The sequence below is a fragment of the Triturus cristatus genome, chromosome 3_1 (genome assembly GCF_964204655.1).
Source record: "Triturus cristatus chromosome 3_1, aTriCri1.1, whole genome shotgun sequence".
Taxonomy (NCBI): Eukaryota; Metazoa; Chordata; class Amphibia; order Caudata; family Salamandridae; genus Triturus; species Triturus cristatus.
The window spans coordinates 511,697,688-511,713,675 of NC_140583.1; the positions used below are offsets into that span (position 1 = coordinate 511,697,688).

Genomic DNA, 15,988 nt, shown 5'->3' on the forward strand with positions numbered 1-15,988 from the left:
GACACTCGCTATAGTACTTTCACAGTCTCATCATTTCAGAACGGAGGCATTTTCAATACTATGTTGTCTATTTATCTTATGCAACTAACAACCATTGACAAGTCTATAGTACTGGCTTGTTGTAGGTGTAACGTTACTTGTTGTATTACATGTCTAGATGCAATGACAGGAGCAGAAAAATATCAGTGGGGCAGCACCCTATGGTAAGCACAGATTTTTAACTTAGTTGTTTTTAAGCCACGCCTTTTATATCGACCACGCCCCTTTGAAAGACCCCTGAGTTTTTTCATCCCACTTAAAGCCATGCATAGGTGGATCTCTGCCCGCTAATCTACAAAAAATGTGCAATTGTGCCTCAAATGTGTAGTCCATATCAACAAAACTCCATATTGATCAATGTCTTCGAAAAGATTTTTGGATATGCGAGCAACAAGCTGTGCAATCCCCCACCCAAGGGCTGCCAGTACAGCTATCCTAAAGTCATTTTTGGCTTTAAAACCACAAGCTTCCCCCTCAAAGGTGTGTGATAACATGCATGGCGACGCTCCAAAATAAACTGTAAACAAGTCTGATTCGGCGCCGCTTTGCTCTTGAGGTCGCACAATGATCCCACTTCATCTTGTGGAGAGCCCCTTCGAGCGGAGGTTTAAGTTTGGCAGCAATCTCCCACGGAACAATGGCTACCGGCGCACACGTCAACGGTGAAGGGTATACGGATCACAAGGTCGTAACTCTTAGTACCCCCAGGGGCACCCCGCTTTTCCCCCTCCCCCAAATTAGGTTACCCAATGAAAACACAAGAAACAGTTGTAAGTGGGTAACAAATGCTGCAGGTTTATTACATAATTCCAGTATATGTAATAGGTGGGTTATCTTACGGGCGATCCAAGGGCAGGTGGCCATCTACTTCACCTGCCCGCCTGATGAGCCGGGCAGCACGGGAACGACCCGCAAGTGCTGCCCCCCAAGTGATTCTTTTTTACGATCACGTGCCGTTGAAATTCTACTCACACCCCCCCTCTCGGGGCGGAGCGTCGCATAGCAAGCCCCCGGTTGTTCAGGCCCACAACCGCCCTTAGGCCTAGCGGGGCGCCGACCGGCTTCCGGGACCTCTCTGGAGGCTCCTCGTTTTGGCTCAGGCACCACGTGGTGCCGCGCAGAGGTACCCTTTGTACCGGCCTGCTTCCAGATCGCCCTGTAACTCCGCCACAGCCCTGGAGGCGGCTAACCGTCGCAGCCAGGGCCCCCCACCAACCCGCTATAGTCTTACCTGCACCTCTCCTATCTAGGGCTTCCTGCAACTAGCTGGAAGGGAACCATCCCTGCAGACATAAGAGTTTGACATTCTGCCACCTCATGACAGTTTGACAGTGCTCGCGGGACTTGAACCCTTGTCCTGTGAGACCATTACAACCGTAGGCACAAGACTTATTGAGCTATGGCTCCTGGTTAAAGAAGAGTTTGAAATTTTGCCAACTTATGACACTTTGACAGCATTTGCGGGACTCGAACCCAAGACTTACCATTGAGCTATAGCTCCTGGTGTTGTAGATGGCCCCATCTAAGCCCCCAAGGCCCGAGACGCTATCCTAATCGGAATAGGGTCTGCTGAAATAAAGGACCCGTTGGGCCTGGGGAGATGTGCCAAGAACTATTCGCCCCCCATGCGGGCAGGTTACCCTCTTCACAATTCTGGGCCTGCCATCTTAGGCTATGAAGGCGAGAGGGGGTTCACTTAACCTTTGGCCAGCCCCCTCTGATTGCTAAACCTGGAGCACAGGAGTGCTCCTAGCTGCCAGCGCGTGGGCAAGGGGTGACTCCTGCCCCTGCCCACCATCCCCTATTCCTTATGGGAATTATGCCCCTACAGATCCCTCAGTGATGTAACCCCCTAGGTATACCAGCTTCGGGATTCTGTCTGGCTTAACATTGCGCGCCGTCAGTAAAGTTCAAGCATTGAGGATTGACTAAGTCCTACTACGCCCCTCCCATCATGCTCCTCAGAAGGAGGGTGGCGGGGGGGCCCCCCACCGCAAACCCAGAGCATCCCCAGCGGTGCCAAATTCCTGCTCCGTTGAAGTGGAGATTTAGTGCACCCTGGGCGTGTCAAATGTACTATTGACATACTGTCCCCTTGCGATTGCCCCGCCGACAGCCCAATTACTGGGACAGCAGCACCGTATGTTTGCTGGCAGCGCCCCTGGCACGGTAACGTGTCCGTAAACCCGGATCCCAGTCTCCCGCAGCTGTGGTACGCGACCAGCGAATCCGGTGGGGGATACCCCCAACCGCAATGGTCCTCTAGACATTAAGAAAAGCCCTATTTTACCTGGGCCTATCCTCTATTGATGGTGGTTTCACCCAGCTGTAAGGCCCGAGGCCCGCCTATGGAGCCTATTTAATTGTTTTGCTACTCGGCCCCTTTATGGGCAGGCCTCAGAATTAGTGCAACGTGCGTGCTCCCAGGGCATGGTGCTCCCTGTCTTTGGTTGCAGTGGAATGCCCCCCAAAGTACACCTGGACCTATTCCTATATGGTTCTTTCCGCTACTTCTCCTGCAGGCCTAACTCCTGGTTATGGTGCCCAGCTCAGTGTGCTGCAGGCTAATCGGCTTAACAATGAACAATCGGTGGATTTGAGACAGAGGTACACTCCACGACACCGAAATAACCACGGGTTAAAATCTGCTCGCGAGCGGCGCACCCGCAACCACTTGGTCAATCACGCCGGTAACCTATGTGGTGCTGAGTCAGTGAGTCCCCGAATTCAATGCGAATGGGGCACTGAGCTACACCCATATCTACACCCATCTAGAGGCTCAAACCAGAGGGGTGACCGGGGCCCCGGGGCCACTAAGGCGCCGACCGCCGAGTGGCCCCCTGCGGGGGCCGCGGTCAGCGGCATAGCCGCCGAAGAGTCCAACGAAGGCGGCAGAGGCACACAAAAAAACGAGGGCGGGGACCTCAACAAGCACCGCCCTACTGCACTCACTACTGCCCCAGGCTATCAAAGAGGTAGCTGGGCTGGCAAGGTTGTTCTCCGAGGACTAAGGCAGCCTTGCAGAACGGCCCGGTGGGCACGACGCCTGTACTGGACCCTTTGCAGTGTAAGCGCTCCAACCAGCCACACCATGGAGCTCTGCCTGTGCGACGTCTTGTGGGGCTGCGCGCTGCTCTACCTAGTCCTGCAACTCATCAGGTTTCTTAGGGCGGATTGGGATCTCTCCCTTCTCTTGGCTGAGCTCTTTGGAACCTCTCCAGGTAATAGTGGTTTTCAAGGTTTTTTACTGGGAGGAAGGTGCTTGGGAGCAGGGTGGAGATAAAAAGTTCCTCTTAGGTACTTCTTGTCACGATGCCCCGCTCCTGTCTCACTCGGTAACATTTTTGTTCAGGTTGTCAGGTATGATTAGTGTTTTTATGACCTTGTCAACAAAGGCAGTCGCTTTTCGTTTGTTTTCCATGTTCACATAGAGCTAAACAACTAACCTCGAGGCGGGACATCATTTCTAGTTTGTCCTGTGAGCTATTTATTGTTTGTGGGCAACGGGGCTGAGTGAGCAGTATCTGCTTTGCCCAGACCACTGCTGGGGGCGCAGTGACAGAGCACTGCCAGTTCCTCCGAGCTTCCCTTTGCTTAAAAGGGCGTCCTGGGCGAAACCCGTTTTGACGCTCCGTCCCACACTTTTCTTTGGACCGAAGTCGCAGCAAGGCTGCTTGCCTCTAGGAGCTCCAGAGATCCTCTGAGTTGGTGTCCTGTGGGCTCAGGACGCATGATGAGGTTGAGCCTTGCCTATGCTGCCCCTGTTACTGCAACATCTGAAAGCTTTCGGTGTCTCTACTCCGGAAATGATTGGTTCCGGAGTTTTGCAGTCATGTAATTCCTGACCTGGAGACGCGCAAAATTGCGAGTTGCATGAGTTTATCGCTGAAGCAGGTGAAATCCCATATGAAGGCACCAGAGCAACAGTGCCATGTAGGGTTGCCTTTGAGATGTTCACTTTGCAAACATATAGACAATGCAATGCATATCTTATAGGTGGGCGAGCTAACACATTAACTGGAAGATCCGAGCCAAGGGTCGACTGTTGCTCTAAGAGCCCGTGCATGAGTGAACCCTGAAAAGAGTTGGCATATAATCATGTGAGATCCATTTAGAATTCAAGCGTATGACCATTTTAAACATGCAGAAGTAAGTGTTTCCCATCTTAGACCAGATTATTATTAAACGTGATCGTTTTTAAACAGGAACGTGAAACCTCTCTGCTCCCTAGCGACCAGGTCATATTGAATTAAGTGTCAGTTGTCATCTGTACCCTCTATGTGCGCTAATTTCTTTTTTATAGGTGGGGCAACATTATAGTCAATCGAGCACAAGAGGTGTTCCATCATCGCTCACTCTGACTGCAAGTTTTTAAAGGTGCTGTCATGTTTGTTATCTAAAAACAAGCATTGGCATAGCCAATAGGTCTCGCCTTTGGGACCTTATAAGTGTTTAGCCATGCAACAGTTGCATAACTAAATACTTATAATGTCCCAAAAGCGAGACCTATTGGCAATGCCAAGCGGCCGCGAAAGTAATCGCGGTCAAGCGCGGCACGCGCGCACATGTACTGTAGCTCTAGGCTGGCCTGGTAGCACTTTTTGGAGCCCTCTCAAAAAGTCTCGCCAGACCAGCGCATGCACTGGGTCAGACGAGACCTAAAAAGGACATCAAACTATCCACCCTAAATTGGGCAGGCGGTGTAATGCCTACCTCTGATGCCCTCTACTCTGTTAGCATGAAACAATAAGAGAGAGACCCCACATACCAAGGGGACATGGATACGCTTAGTATTGAAATTGCAAATATTCCCCTTAGAGTATACACAAAAACCACACAAACCACTCAAACTTCACTATACATACACCCCAAATAAAAAATACAAAAAACATATTCAAGTACCACCAAAGTTTGGAAAAATATATTTAGCTTTAATACTTTTATAAAAATGTCTTTCATATTAATCTTCTCTGTTAGATATCACCTTTATAAAAAAACACATATACATTTTTTAAACAAGCTTAATTGGCATTTGTATGACAGTACAATCCAAGATGCGGGTCATAATCAATTACAGCAACCATTGCCAAGTTCTCAGTCTACATCACATCAACTCAGACCGCAGTACCCACTAAGGGGGAAAAAACCCTAGGAAGTTTGTCTGTCCCATCTTGGGGGCTCCCCAGCATCATCTTCGGCTCTGACCCAACAATCACCATCCATGTCCCCAACCACTTTCCCCCAAATGTCAAATCCCCCTACCCACCCTCCATGCAGTACCCCCCCACACCCCACTTGGTACAGTGTCACAGACCAGCACATGATAACCAAACCAGAGCCCTGAAGCACATAGAGTGTCAGGCCAGTTCCAAGGGAGTGGGTGAACCCAGCAGGGCAGCACAATATGGGTCCTGGCCAGTTGACCGTTTAACAGTTCTCCCCTCCTACTGTCCTATCCCCACATCAGCCCTCCACTGCCACTTAAATTCAGCCCTTTAACCCAGGATCTCCAAGGGCCACATTGTAATCTGCTCTTGCAAAGTGTATGAAACCTAGACTCTTTTTAAATCTCTCAGAAGGACAACATTTTCATAATCTGCCCATTGGACCATCTCTCGTTTCCACCCCTCCACGGTAGGGCCTACCGCAAACTGCAAATTTAGTGTAATTTGCCTTATGACGATGTCTGGTGGACCGCCACTGTCAAGCCGACAGTGGTGGTCTGCCTGACATCTAGGGCTGTGATCTGCCGGCAGATTATGATGCCAGTGGTTGGAGTGCAGCAGGAGGAGGGAAAGACCGCCACCTCAGACAGGCTCAAGGAACCCGTCGGGCGGTGGTTAGAGCCTATTCTTTACAAATGGGGCGGTGCCCGCGGAGGCACCGCCATAGGAATTAGGATGTCAGTTTTCGACAGCCTTTTTAGGGTGGTCCAACTGCTTGGCACCCGGTGCATGGATGTTTAAAAGCATCCCTTTTTCTATTTAGGCTTGTGCAGCACAAGCTGCAAAAGAACAAGCATTTGCAATGCAATAGGTCTCGCATTTATACGAGTTTGAGCTATTGGCATTGTAAATGACAATGCTTTTTATTTAAGTTTGGTTTTTGTAAAACATAAATAAAAGGCATTGTCATTTACAATGCTAATAGCTCAAACTCTCGCAAATGCGAGACCGATTGCATTGCAAATGCTTGTTGTTGAAGGTTCTGTTGTGCACAAAACCAATATGTAAAGGTGGCTTTGGGTCAGCATATTACTTGTGATTTGTTGACTTTATGTTTATCTGCCGCTTCATGACGCACACCGTACTCGTGTAGTGATGCAGGAACAAACATATGTCATCATGCTGGAGTCAAAGCCAGAATGGCCTCCACGTCATGACATATGCGTGTGCATTTTTGGTGTTGTATGTGTACATCATCATGCTTTGATCAGATTTGTTTTCTCTCATGCTATTTAGCATCTGCAACAAGTCTGTAACTCCGTTCAAAAGTGAGACCTATTGGCTTTGCCAGTGCTTGTTTTTCTTATTTTATGCCATTTTTAAGTAAGTTCAGTGTGCATTGGACAATGTTAAAATAGTATAGATTATTTTAGGTCACATTGGGGCATACTTTGGTTGTTTGGTTATTTCAGTTCTGGCCAGGTTAATGTACCAGGTTAGGTTATTGGCCGGGCCAATAGAATAGTGCGCAGGGGACGACCAAATTATGTGGCAGGGTCGACTACATTATGCAGCAAGATAAGGCAAGTTATGTGACCTATTGAGGAACATTTTGTGATAGTATTGCTTCATATTTTTTTCATGTTAACACAATCTGGTCAAAGGTTTCACCTCAGTAGTACCAGTTTAACAGCAAAAAAGAGTAATAGGAACATGACCAGTCAACCTTTGCATAGGGCCTTCCACTGCGTGGCAACATGGGTCGCTGCGTTTTCAGAAAACACATTTTTTGTATTAAAATCTGGAGATTATGCAGTAGATGATGGATTGTGTGGTTTATGCGGCAAATGTATTATTGTGCATACAACACTGCCGCCGCAGAATCACATAATTCCAGTGGTTCTGATTATTGGATATTTATTGAACTCACTATTTCCCAGCTTTTTGGCGCTATGGAATATGTATCAATTTAGTAGCAGCTAGAATATCTGTTCTGCCGAACTTTCGGGTGAACGATGATTGTACGCATTATGTAATAACGCAATAATGTAACTCGTAAATATAAGAAGCGCTACAATACCTTAGGGCCGAGTTCGCGCTAAATGAATCTAAAAACAAACAAGCATTGAAAATGCAATAGGTTTCGCCTTTGATTAAGTTAAAGTCATTTGCTTTGCTAATGGTATTATATAGCAAAGCAAATGGCTTTAACTTAATGGAAGGCAAGACCTATTGCATTTAAAATGCTTGTGCTGTGTTGGGGTCCAATTTTCCCCTCTGGAAATTGTATGAGGGGGTAAGTACAGTGGAACCCCATCCCTTTTTCTTGGGCCCTACTTGACAGATCAAGATCACCCCAAAAGTTTCCAGAAAGGAGCTGAGGTAGATTACTTTGTTTTGTCGAAAAAAAAACCTGCTTTTGGCATATTTGTTTGGTAAAACTGGGGAAACTTAGATGGTACTAGGGGGCTTATTTGCAAGCCCCTCACACCACCGGTGCATCACTTTTAATGGGGAAAGGTGACTTACGGGTGGTGCAAAGGGCTTGTAAATAAGCCCCTGGGTGTCCTCATAAACTTGTGAAGGGTTTCTGGATTACATTGACGACATGAGCCCCATAAAAGGTTTTAAAAGGCCTGGCTGTCAGGAAGCATGAAGTCAATCCAGAGTGGATGATGGACCTATCCCAGAGTGCTGATCTGGATAGCATAAATGCAGCTGATGAGATGATCACCTGTAGTCAGCACTGAATAATTGCATTCTAAACTAGTCAGCCTATTTACCTTTGATAACAAAAGTAATTGTACAATAAACAATTTTTTTGTGCGTAAGTGGCAACGTTTATCAATTCTCGTCCACCAACTTATTCATGTTACCATAGCATATCGTGTTGTCTGGAACGGACGACATAGAATAGTAATTATGTGTTTCCCATAATGCATATCGTCTCTTGGACCGCTTGTAGACCAATACTGAACATTTTATTTGGTGCTCCACTGTAATGTGAGTGAAACTGTTTTGACATGAAAAGTGTTACCCGCTTCTTCTAGGATTTTTTACAGTGAGAAGGGGTTTCCTTACTTCAGACCTGAATTGAAAATATGTTTTATTTCATGTACGAGTTCAACAAATAGGGGTTTCAACTTCAACCAATCAGGAAATCGATATGAAAAAGGCCCCTTTCCTGAAATGTGTGTGCTAGACAAGTAGCCATGAACAGCACGTCCGTGTCCTGATATAAGCTGAACACCGATTGGTAACATTTCCAGTAGAGGGCACCAGAAGACAAGCATAGAGGTCGGACGGTTGCCTTGACAAGAATCGTAAGAGATAACATGGACGACTTCCATTGACGCCAAATATTTACGCTCACCGCTCAGAATGAACGTCCGTTCAGGCAGCACGATGCATTCTGGATAATAATTGATGTAAACATGCAGTAGCAGAAAGATGATTAATTTAAGAAATTATGAAGTTCTACAGACCATCTTCATGAATCTCTTGTGTCAATGTGCAAGGGAGCTAAGGTGCAATTCAGGAAATATCTTATCCATAGGAAAACGGTAGTGTAAAACATTAGTTCAGATATTCGCACCCAGAGCGAAAAGGCTAAACGCATAATGAACAAGAAATGAGTGAGGAAGAGTAACGGGCAGAGACAGAAGGTGAAAGAATACAAATATATAGAAAGCAGAATGAGGAGCGAAAGGGAAACGAAGAGAGAACAAGAAGGGCTGGGCGAGAAGGGAGGGGGGAATGGCAGCAACAGAGGAGCCCGCGAAAGTGAAAGTGATCGTGATTACGATCGCTACGGAGGAAAGACACATGGCGCTGCGCGCGTGCACGTTCACGTGCACTGTAGCTTTAGGCCACGGCAGCACTTTGAAAAGCCCAGATATAAAATGTCTCTGAGCCTTTGGCTCACGAGACCTAAAAATGGATCGTTATGACCGCCTACACGGCGGTCGTATCATAATTGGGCTGTCGGGACCACCGACTCTTTGTCGGACGGTCTTGAGTCCGAAACAATGATGGTCATGCCCTAAGTGAGGATAAACCCTAAGTCCAAGAACTTGGACTTAACCTTGTGCTTAGCAGGGCATAGATAGTACCCCAATAGGCATGCCGCCTGTGCAACAGCTATAGTCCGACACATAACAGCATTGAGCCAGGCCAGGATCTAACCCCGATAAGCTGTGAGCGTTGAGCATTCTGCCCCTAACGTGGTCAAATGGCATTGGTCTGCAGAACAATCGTATTAATTCTGCCAGTGGTCAGATTCGCCCTAGTCAGAAAGTAGAAATTAATCATTTTAAACTATGCATGTCTAGACACTTTCGGTGTCTTTTCCAAGATTTATCCCACAGGCCTCTTCTGTAAAGGACGTTTCCAAGTCTAAAAACACATATATATCACAAAAAGATAATAAATAATATAGAAATCAATAATGAATGCAATCACAGTAGGGAGAACAATTAAGACATACTCATCAGTCTTCATAGCCCAGGGCTCTACTCTGTCAGGTCATCAGAAGCGTCGTTCGTGGCTCCATCAACAGAAAGCTGACAGTCCTCCTGCCCCAAAATAGAACAGGCAGACTGTCATTATGGCAGACAAGGTACTCTATTGCATTTGCAATGGAGCACCCTGTCTTTCAAACTCTAAATCATACCCTTAATCATCATTAACAAGGTAAATGCATTTCACTGATAGCCACTGTTGGGGGGAAAACAAATACATTTTTGTAAGAAAAGAAGAAATAATGGTAAAATGGATTAGTAAAATGATCATTAAGTGAGTAATATGGACAAATGCTAGTATCTTAACGTGGAAATGGCAATATGCATTCATTGCTGTGAAGATGCACTACATGAATACTAAACTGCCAAGCCTAAGAAAGCAGTGAGAATGGTCTGACGTTAAAGTATCTTGGATGGTGACTCATGTTTTTGCTTCTGTAACTCCTTTATAGTATTAAGATATTTATCAATGACTTAAGTCTTTACTTTGAACAAATAGGTATAACGAAGTTAATGCCATCAGCACGGCATGCTCTAATGGAATAAAAGAGTGTGAGACACTTGCTACTGACCTCTTTAAGTCATGGATGACAACTCCAGCCAACAACCCGTGAGTATGCCTTCAGTGAATCATAATTTTTATTTTTATTTGATATATTGCAAACTATCTCTAAGGTAAGTTTTATGGATAGCATCTTTAATTGCAAAACAAGAAGTGTTGTCTATCATATATGGAAGACAGTTGAGATCAGATTTTAGAAAACAGGATATGAAGTGAATCATGTGTGAGAACTTGGAGGCGTGGGTAAGCGCCGATGGAATAGGTTGAGAGTTACAATGTTCACTGGCAATCTCTGCCATCCAGAGGCCTCCCAGGCCATGGATGCCTGGATTGGCCAGGCAGAACATGCCTCATGAACCCACTGCAGGGGGGCAAACTCACACAGCACACCTGAGACAACATATATGACAACAATTCGGCCTGCACAACAAGGGACCAGCTAGGGCACTGGTATGGTTGTGCTCCCTGTGGCCGTGTGCAATTAAGGTACCCACCCCCTGCGGAGTGTACCGGTGGCTTGAATGGGTCACGGGTGCAGTGAACTATCTACCAGAGGAGCCATATCTGTGATCCCTGCAGTGCCTAGAAAAACGAGTGACCTCTGCTGGCCCACAACTTGCTGAGGGAACTGAGGAGCGGCCGATCCCGGAAGGGCAAAGAGGCCCTCAGTCCGGGATGTGCCCCTATCACCACTAGCCCTCCTGGACTTCGCAGACATCTCAGTACATACACAGCAGAGCCCCCTTTCTTTCCCCTTGAAATACTCCTTGCCCCAATCACCTACTCCTCCCTATGCACACAACACTGAGAAGTTGAGAAAAGGACTGAACTCGCCACAGGGCTAGTGACTTAAAACGCTTATCTACTGTGCTGCACAGTGCTTCATATTTTGAGGCGAAGGACGCCCGGCCTGATTCTATATATATGAGTATCTGCAAGGGCACTTACCTATTTACTTGGCTGATTGACCCTTCAACACTGATGCCCTGCTACTTCCGCCTTGCCTGCTGACTGGGCATTTCCCCGACCTGAAACTCATTGACTTATCTGCTGTACCTTTCAATACCATCCTGCCCGTAACTCTCCACGAGACACAATAATGGGCAAAAGCTCAAAAAAAGGGCTTTAACCACCCTGGTTCCTGCTAGGAACCGAACCCTACTACAGTGGATGCAATGGCTGTGAATACTTAGCCTTCCCGAATGGAAAAACAAGGTGCGACCCTGGACACAGTCCTTTAGGCCATCACTGCCTCTTGCGAGGCATTTGAGCTGAAGATCAACACTGTGGTCGCGGACATCGGACTAGTAAGGGATGATCACATATGGGTGGCTTAGAGAGTCACAACTATAGAGCGGACATTAGAAACCATCACTCTGGACATGACCCCTGTGACCGAACGGATATCACGCATGGAGGACAGAGTTAAAATACTGAAGAGTAGGGCAGAAGACTCTGAAAATAGGGCCAGAGTAAACAACCTACAAATTATTGGCCCACCTGAGCACATATAAGGCACCAGTAGAGACATTGCTATTTTTCTAGAGAAATGGCTTCACATTGAAGCGCCCCCCAAGGGTCTGTTTCAGTTCCACGCCCTCGAATATACCCACTGTGTACTTGTGTGCACAACTCTGCCTGGAGCGGCTCCAAAACCAGTAAGGGGCAAGCTCTTATATTATAGCGACCAAGACAGTATCCTGGATCGGGCTGAGCTTAGGAGTGATATCCTAGTGGAAAACCAAAGACTGAGGATTTTTCCAGACTTCACTAGAGAGGTCCAGAAAATGTGGGCCTCCTTCACTGATGCTAAGAAACTCCTTAGGACTATGGGCATAAACTACGCCATGCTGTTTCCCCGCAGGCAACGAGTGACCAATGGAGACGAGGTGCAGTCTTTCATCCTCATGCCAGCTCCCCCTGCAACAGTTCTCCTGTCCAGCTTGCCTGCAGTCCTCTACCCTCTTCTGCCTGTGTACCTGCTGCCCTCTGTTTGTGCCTCCTCTGCTCGTTTCTTGCTCGTTTTTTGCCTTTTTTGTCCTCTGTTTTGCCCTCTTCTGCTCTGTTTTGCCTTTACTGCTCATTTTTCTGCCCTTTTCTACTTGTCACTTCCTTCTTCCTGCTATTTCCCTCCTACGTTCACCCAGCGCCCTGCCCTCCCCCAGGACCTGCTTAATGGAGGCCCCAGCGCGAGGTCTCGTACCAGCTCCCCCTGCAACAGTTCTCCTGTCCAGCTTGCCCGCAGTCCACTACCCTCTGCTGCCTGTCTACCTGCTGCTCTCTGTTGGTGCCTCTTCTGCTTGTTCCTTGCTCTGTTTTGCCTTTTCTGCTAGTTTTTCTGCTCTCTATTTTGTGCTGCTCTGCCCTGTTTTGTCTTTTCTGCTTGTTTTTCTGCCCTCAGTTTTACCTTTCCTGCTCGTTCTTCTGCCCTCTGTTTTGCCTTTTGTGCTAGTTTCTTCCCTCTTCCCGCCGTTTCCTCAAGACCTTGCTTTTCAATAGAGACCTATCACGCCAGCACCCAGATACCCCCAGGGGTGACAGTGCTGCGCTCTACAAATGCTGAACGATTGACAGATCATTACTCCGGCTAAGCTCTGGAACTGGATAGATCGAATAGACCGTCTCCCCCAGACAGAAGAGTGCTCCAGAGCCACTCCTCCCAGGAAAAGGTGAACTGGCGGACAAGGGCGAGCCCACTCTCCCTCTCAGGACCTGCAGTAACGCCAGAGCAGTGAAAGTGGTGGCGGCTATCAGCGCAACTCAGTCCTGCCGCCCTTCTGTGGTTGGGGACAATAGCTCTGGGGAATCTGACTTGTAACACGCATCGGTCTCCTCCCACAGCTCTTGGAACTCATTGCCCCTGGTCACAACAGGCACATCGGACAAAACCATTTGACTCAATGGCTCCTCTCACGTGTGTTTGTGCCTGAATGCCATACCTGCACTGATGTTTGCCAGTAACTGGGCCATGATCGGGATCTGTTATGCTTGTTCCCTGCTGGATGGAGTGGATGTGAGGCCAGGAGCTGCTGTGGCTGGTGCAACCCCCCACACTGAAGTGGTGCGGGTGATGATTGCACGAGAGTTGAATGTTGGTTTTCAGGTTTTGTCCTGGGGTTGGAGAGTTGAGATGTTAGCTTTTGGTTATAGGAGTTTATTCACTGGAATGCCCCTACCCCCACCCCCACCCCCAACTACTGTAAAAAGTCAACACCCCTGCCCCCCCCACGTTAGAACTACATTATGCAATTACGATATGGCAACCCCCTTGACTTATACATTTATCAGTAGACCCTCAAGATGTATGGGCATACCGCACCCCTGTCTATGCTTAACATGTGTAACATGGACTATAAACTTTTAAGTAAAATATTAACTACCTGTCTCCTCCCCTGATGCCTGAACTAATCCATGTGGATCAGGCCTGATTCATCCCAGGGCGCAAGACAGCGCAAATTATCTGAAGGCTTCTTGTGATCCTTGATGTGGAGGTAATAGATAAGCACAAGACGGTGACCGTAGCAATAGACCAAAAAAAACAAGCCTTTGAAAGCATTCGCAGGGACATCCTCTACCATGTACTGGTGAAAATGGGCTTTCAGGGAAGTTCGTGAGGAATGGGGGATCCTAAAAGCTAAAAACCCTGTACACTTGCCCATGTTTTATATTCCACCATTTATTAATGGGTGGTGTAGGGGTGTTTAAAAGTAAATATTGGACATTTGAAACACCATTATGCAACATGTTTCCTATCTAGGTCAAGGCTTTCTTCAGGACTAAGATCCTGTATATCCCTTTATAAGTTCCATGTTACAGGCTTCAACACCCACTGAGTGTGCATGCAAATATACTATACCAGTTCCTAATGTCTGTATAAAGTCAATGATAGGGTCCCTAATTTTGGGACAGATACACTTCATGGAGGATTGGGACGAGGGGAGCCTTGTAGTCACACATTCATCAAAGGTCTCTCCCTGCCGCTAGCACCTATTTGTGCGTCAATCGATACGGGAATTTTACCATTTAATATCCCCCATTTCTCATAAACATCCCCGAATAGTCCATATATCTACAACGTGGGTCGGCCACCACTAGAGCGTTCTCTGGTGAGCGCGGGATGGCCAATGATGAAGCATGACACCCGGGGGTTGTGAGGCTAGCCCGGTTTATTTTTTGTGAAGTCCACCCCCCGGGGTCGTCACTCCAGCTAGTGGGACATGAAACACTCTGAAAGTGAATGAATGATAGATGTCTGGTTTTCATAATTGAGAGCCTGTTCTGGGTACGTTTGCTTTATTGTGGTTATCTTTATATAAGGGAGACTGCAAACGGTTACCCACATAATTTTCACTCTCATTCCCCCAGCCCTCCAAATGAAAAGGGTTTTGTGTATGTTGTCATTGGTAGAAAATGCAACATGGCATCTAAGAACACCAGTTTGCTGCAGTTCATTGCCACTTATTGTTCACAAAAAAAACTGCAGCAGAAATGTGGAAGATGTAACATCTTTCTTGACAGACATTAAAGGCTATTAAACACCACCACTGACAATGCCAATTGGTCTTGCTTCTATGTAAAGGTAAGCGAGACAGGTTGGCATTGCGAATCCTTGTTTTGCCCTAAGCAGCAGGTTCTTTCCGCACTGTGAATTGAAAGAGTAGCTAGAGGAATTTGATTTTCAAAACTTTGTGGAGCAGGAGAGGAGTGTATATCTTACAGCAACAGGAAAAATCTGCAAACAAAATGGTTCATGCTAGCCTGATGTGCAGTTGTTTAGGACAAAAGGGAAACATTGGGCATCTTAGCCTTGGTGGAGCAAGATACGTCTACTGCCTTAATGAATAGATTGTTTACTTTGACTATAGAAATGTCAGCATCACTCTCCCGCACAAGTATATCTTCATTTTCATTTTCCACGTTTCCCACCCTTGGGTGGACTTACTTCATGTGGTTACACTTCTAGAAAGTACAAATCTTTGCCAAAGACCTTCTTGGTAGTGATCTAATTGCAAAACATGTCCTCTTCATTTTGTCATAACTTTGGTATTCTCTCAAAACCCCAATCAGACACTGTGAATACTGTAGACCAGTGTTTCCCAAACTGGGGTCCCAGGACCCCCAGTGGTCCGTGGCACATTCCCAGGGGGTCCGCAGGCAGCAGTTTTAAAAGCACTGCAAAGTTCCTTGTAAAATTAGCAGTTTTCGAGCAACTATAAAAGTGTCAAGAAAATGCCAGTGATTTATGTACCTGCTGGAGAGAGATGAGAGTTTTGTCCAGTGGCAGCTTTGACTTATCTAATGTAGCACAGAGGGTTAATAAGCCTACTGCAAAGAACGTGTACAATGCATTTTAAAAAACTGTATTTTATGTGCATAGGTCAGTGGGTTACTGATTTTGTCACAGAGATTCTTTTGTCACTGTGCAATTCATAAGGGGCAATCGTAATCTAGCACAGTGTCCTATAAACTGTCAAAGAGCTGCTTGCAAACTGCACGGCAAAAGTTAGCAACATATGTTTATTCCCAGTCTATCATTATCCTGATGCTGCTATGTTCCCACTTCCTGCACATGAACAATGTTGTAATGCCTTTTTGTCACTTCTATGTGTGCTGCCTAATGCAGCACACATGGAAGTTACAAAACGTCATTTTTATTAAAGATTGTTTGTGTGCAGGAAGGGTCACCTTCCTGAACATAAACA

The 15,988-nt window shown here is 46.7% G+C and overlaps 1 protein-coding gene across 1 annotated transcript in view; it reads left to right on the forward strand.

Moving 5' to 3' along the window:
* The window catches only part of LOC146860506 (aminopeptidase Ey-like), a 174,413-nt gene that overhangs the window by 134,348 nt on the left and 24,077 nt on the right, over nucleotides 1-15,988 (forward strand). The window contains exon 16 of the mRNA XM_085644418.1: nucleotides 10,224-10,334. Within this exon, the coding sequence (XP_085500544.1) occupies nucleotides 10,224-10,334 (111 nt within the window). The remainder of the gene's footprint in view (nucleotides 1-10,223; nucleotides 10,335-15,988) is intronic.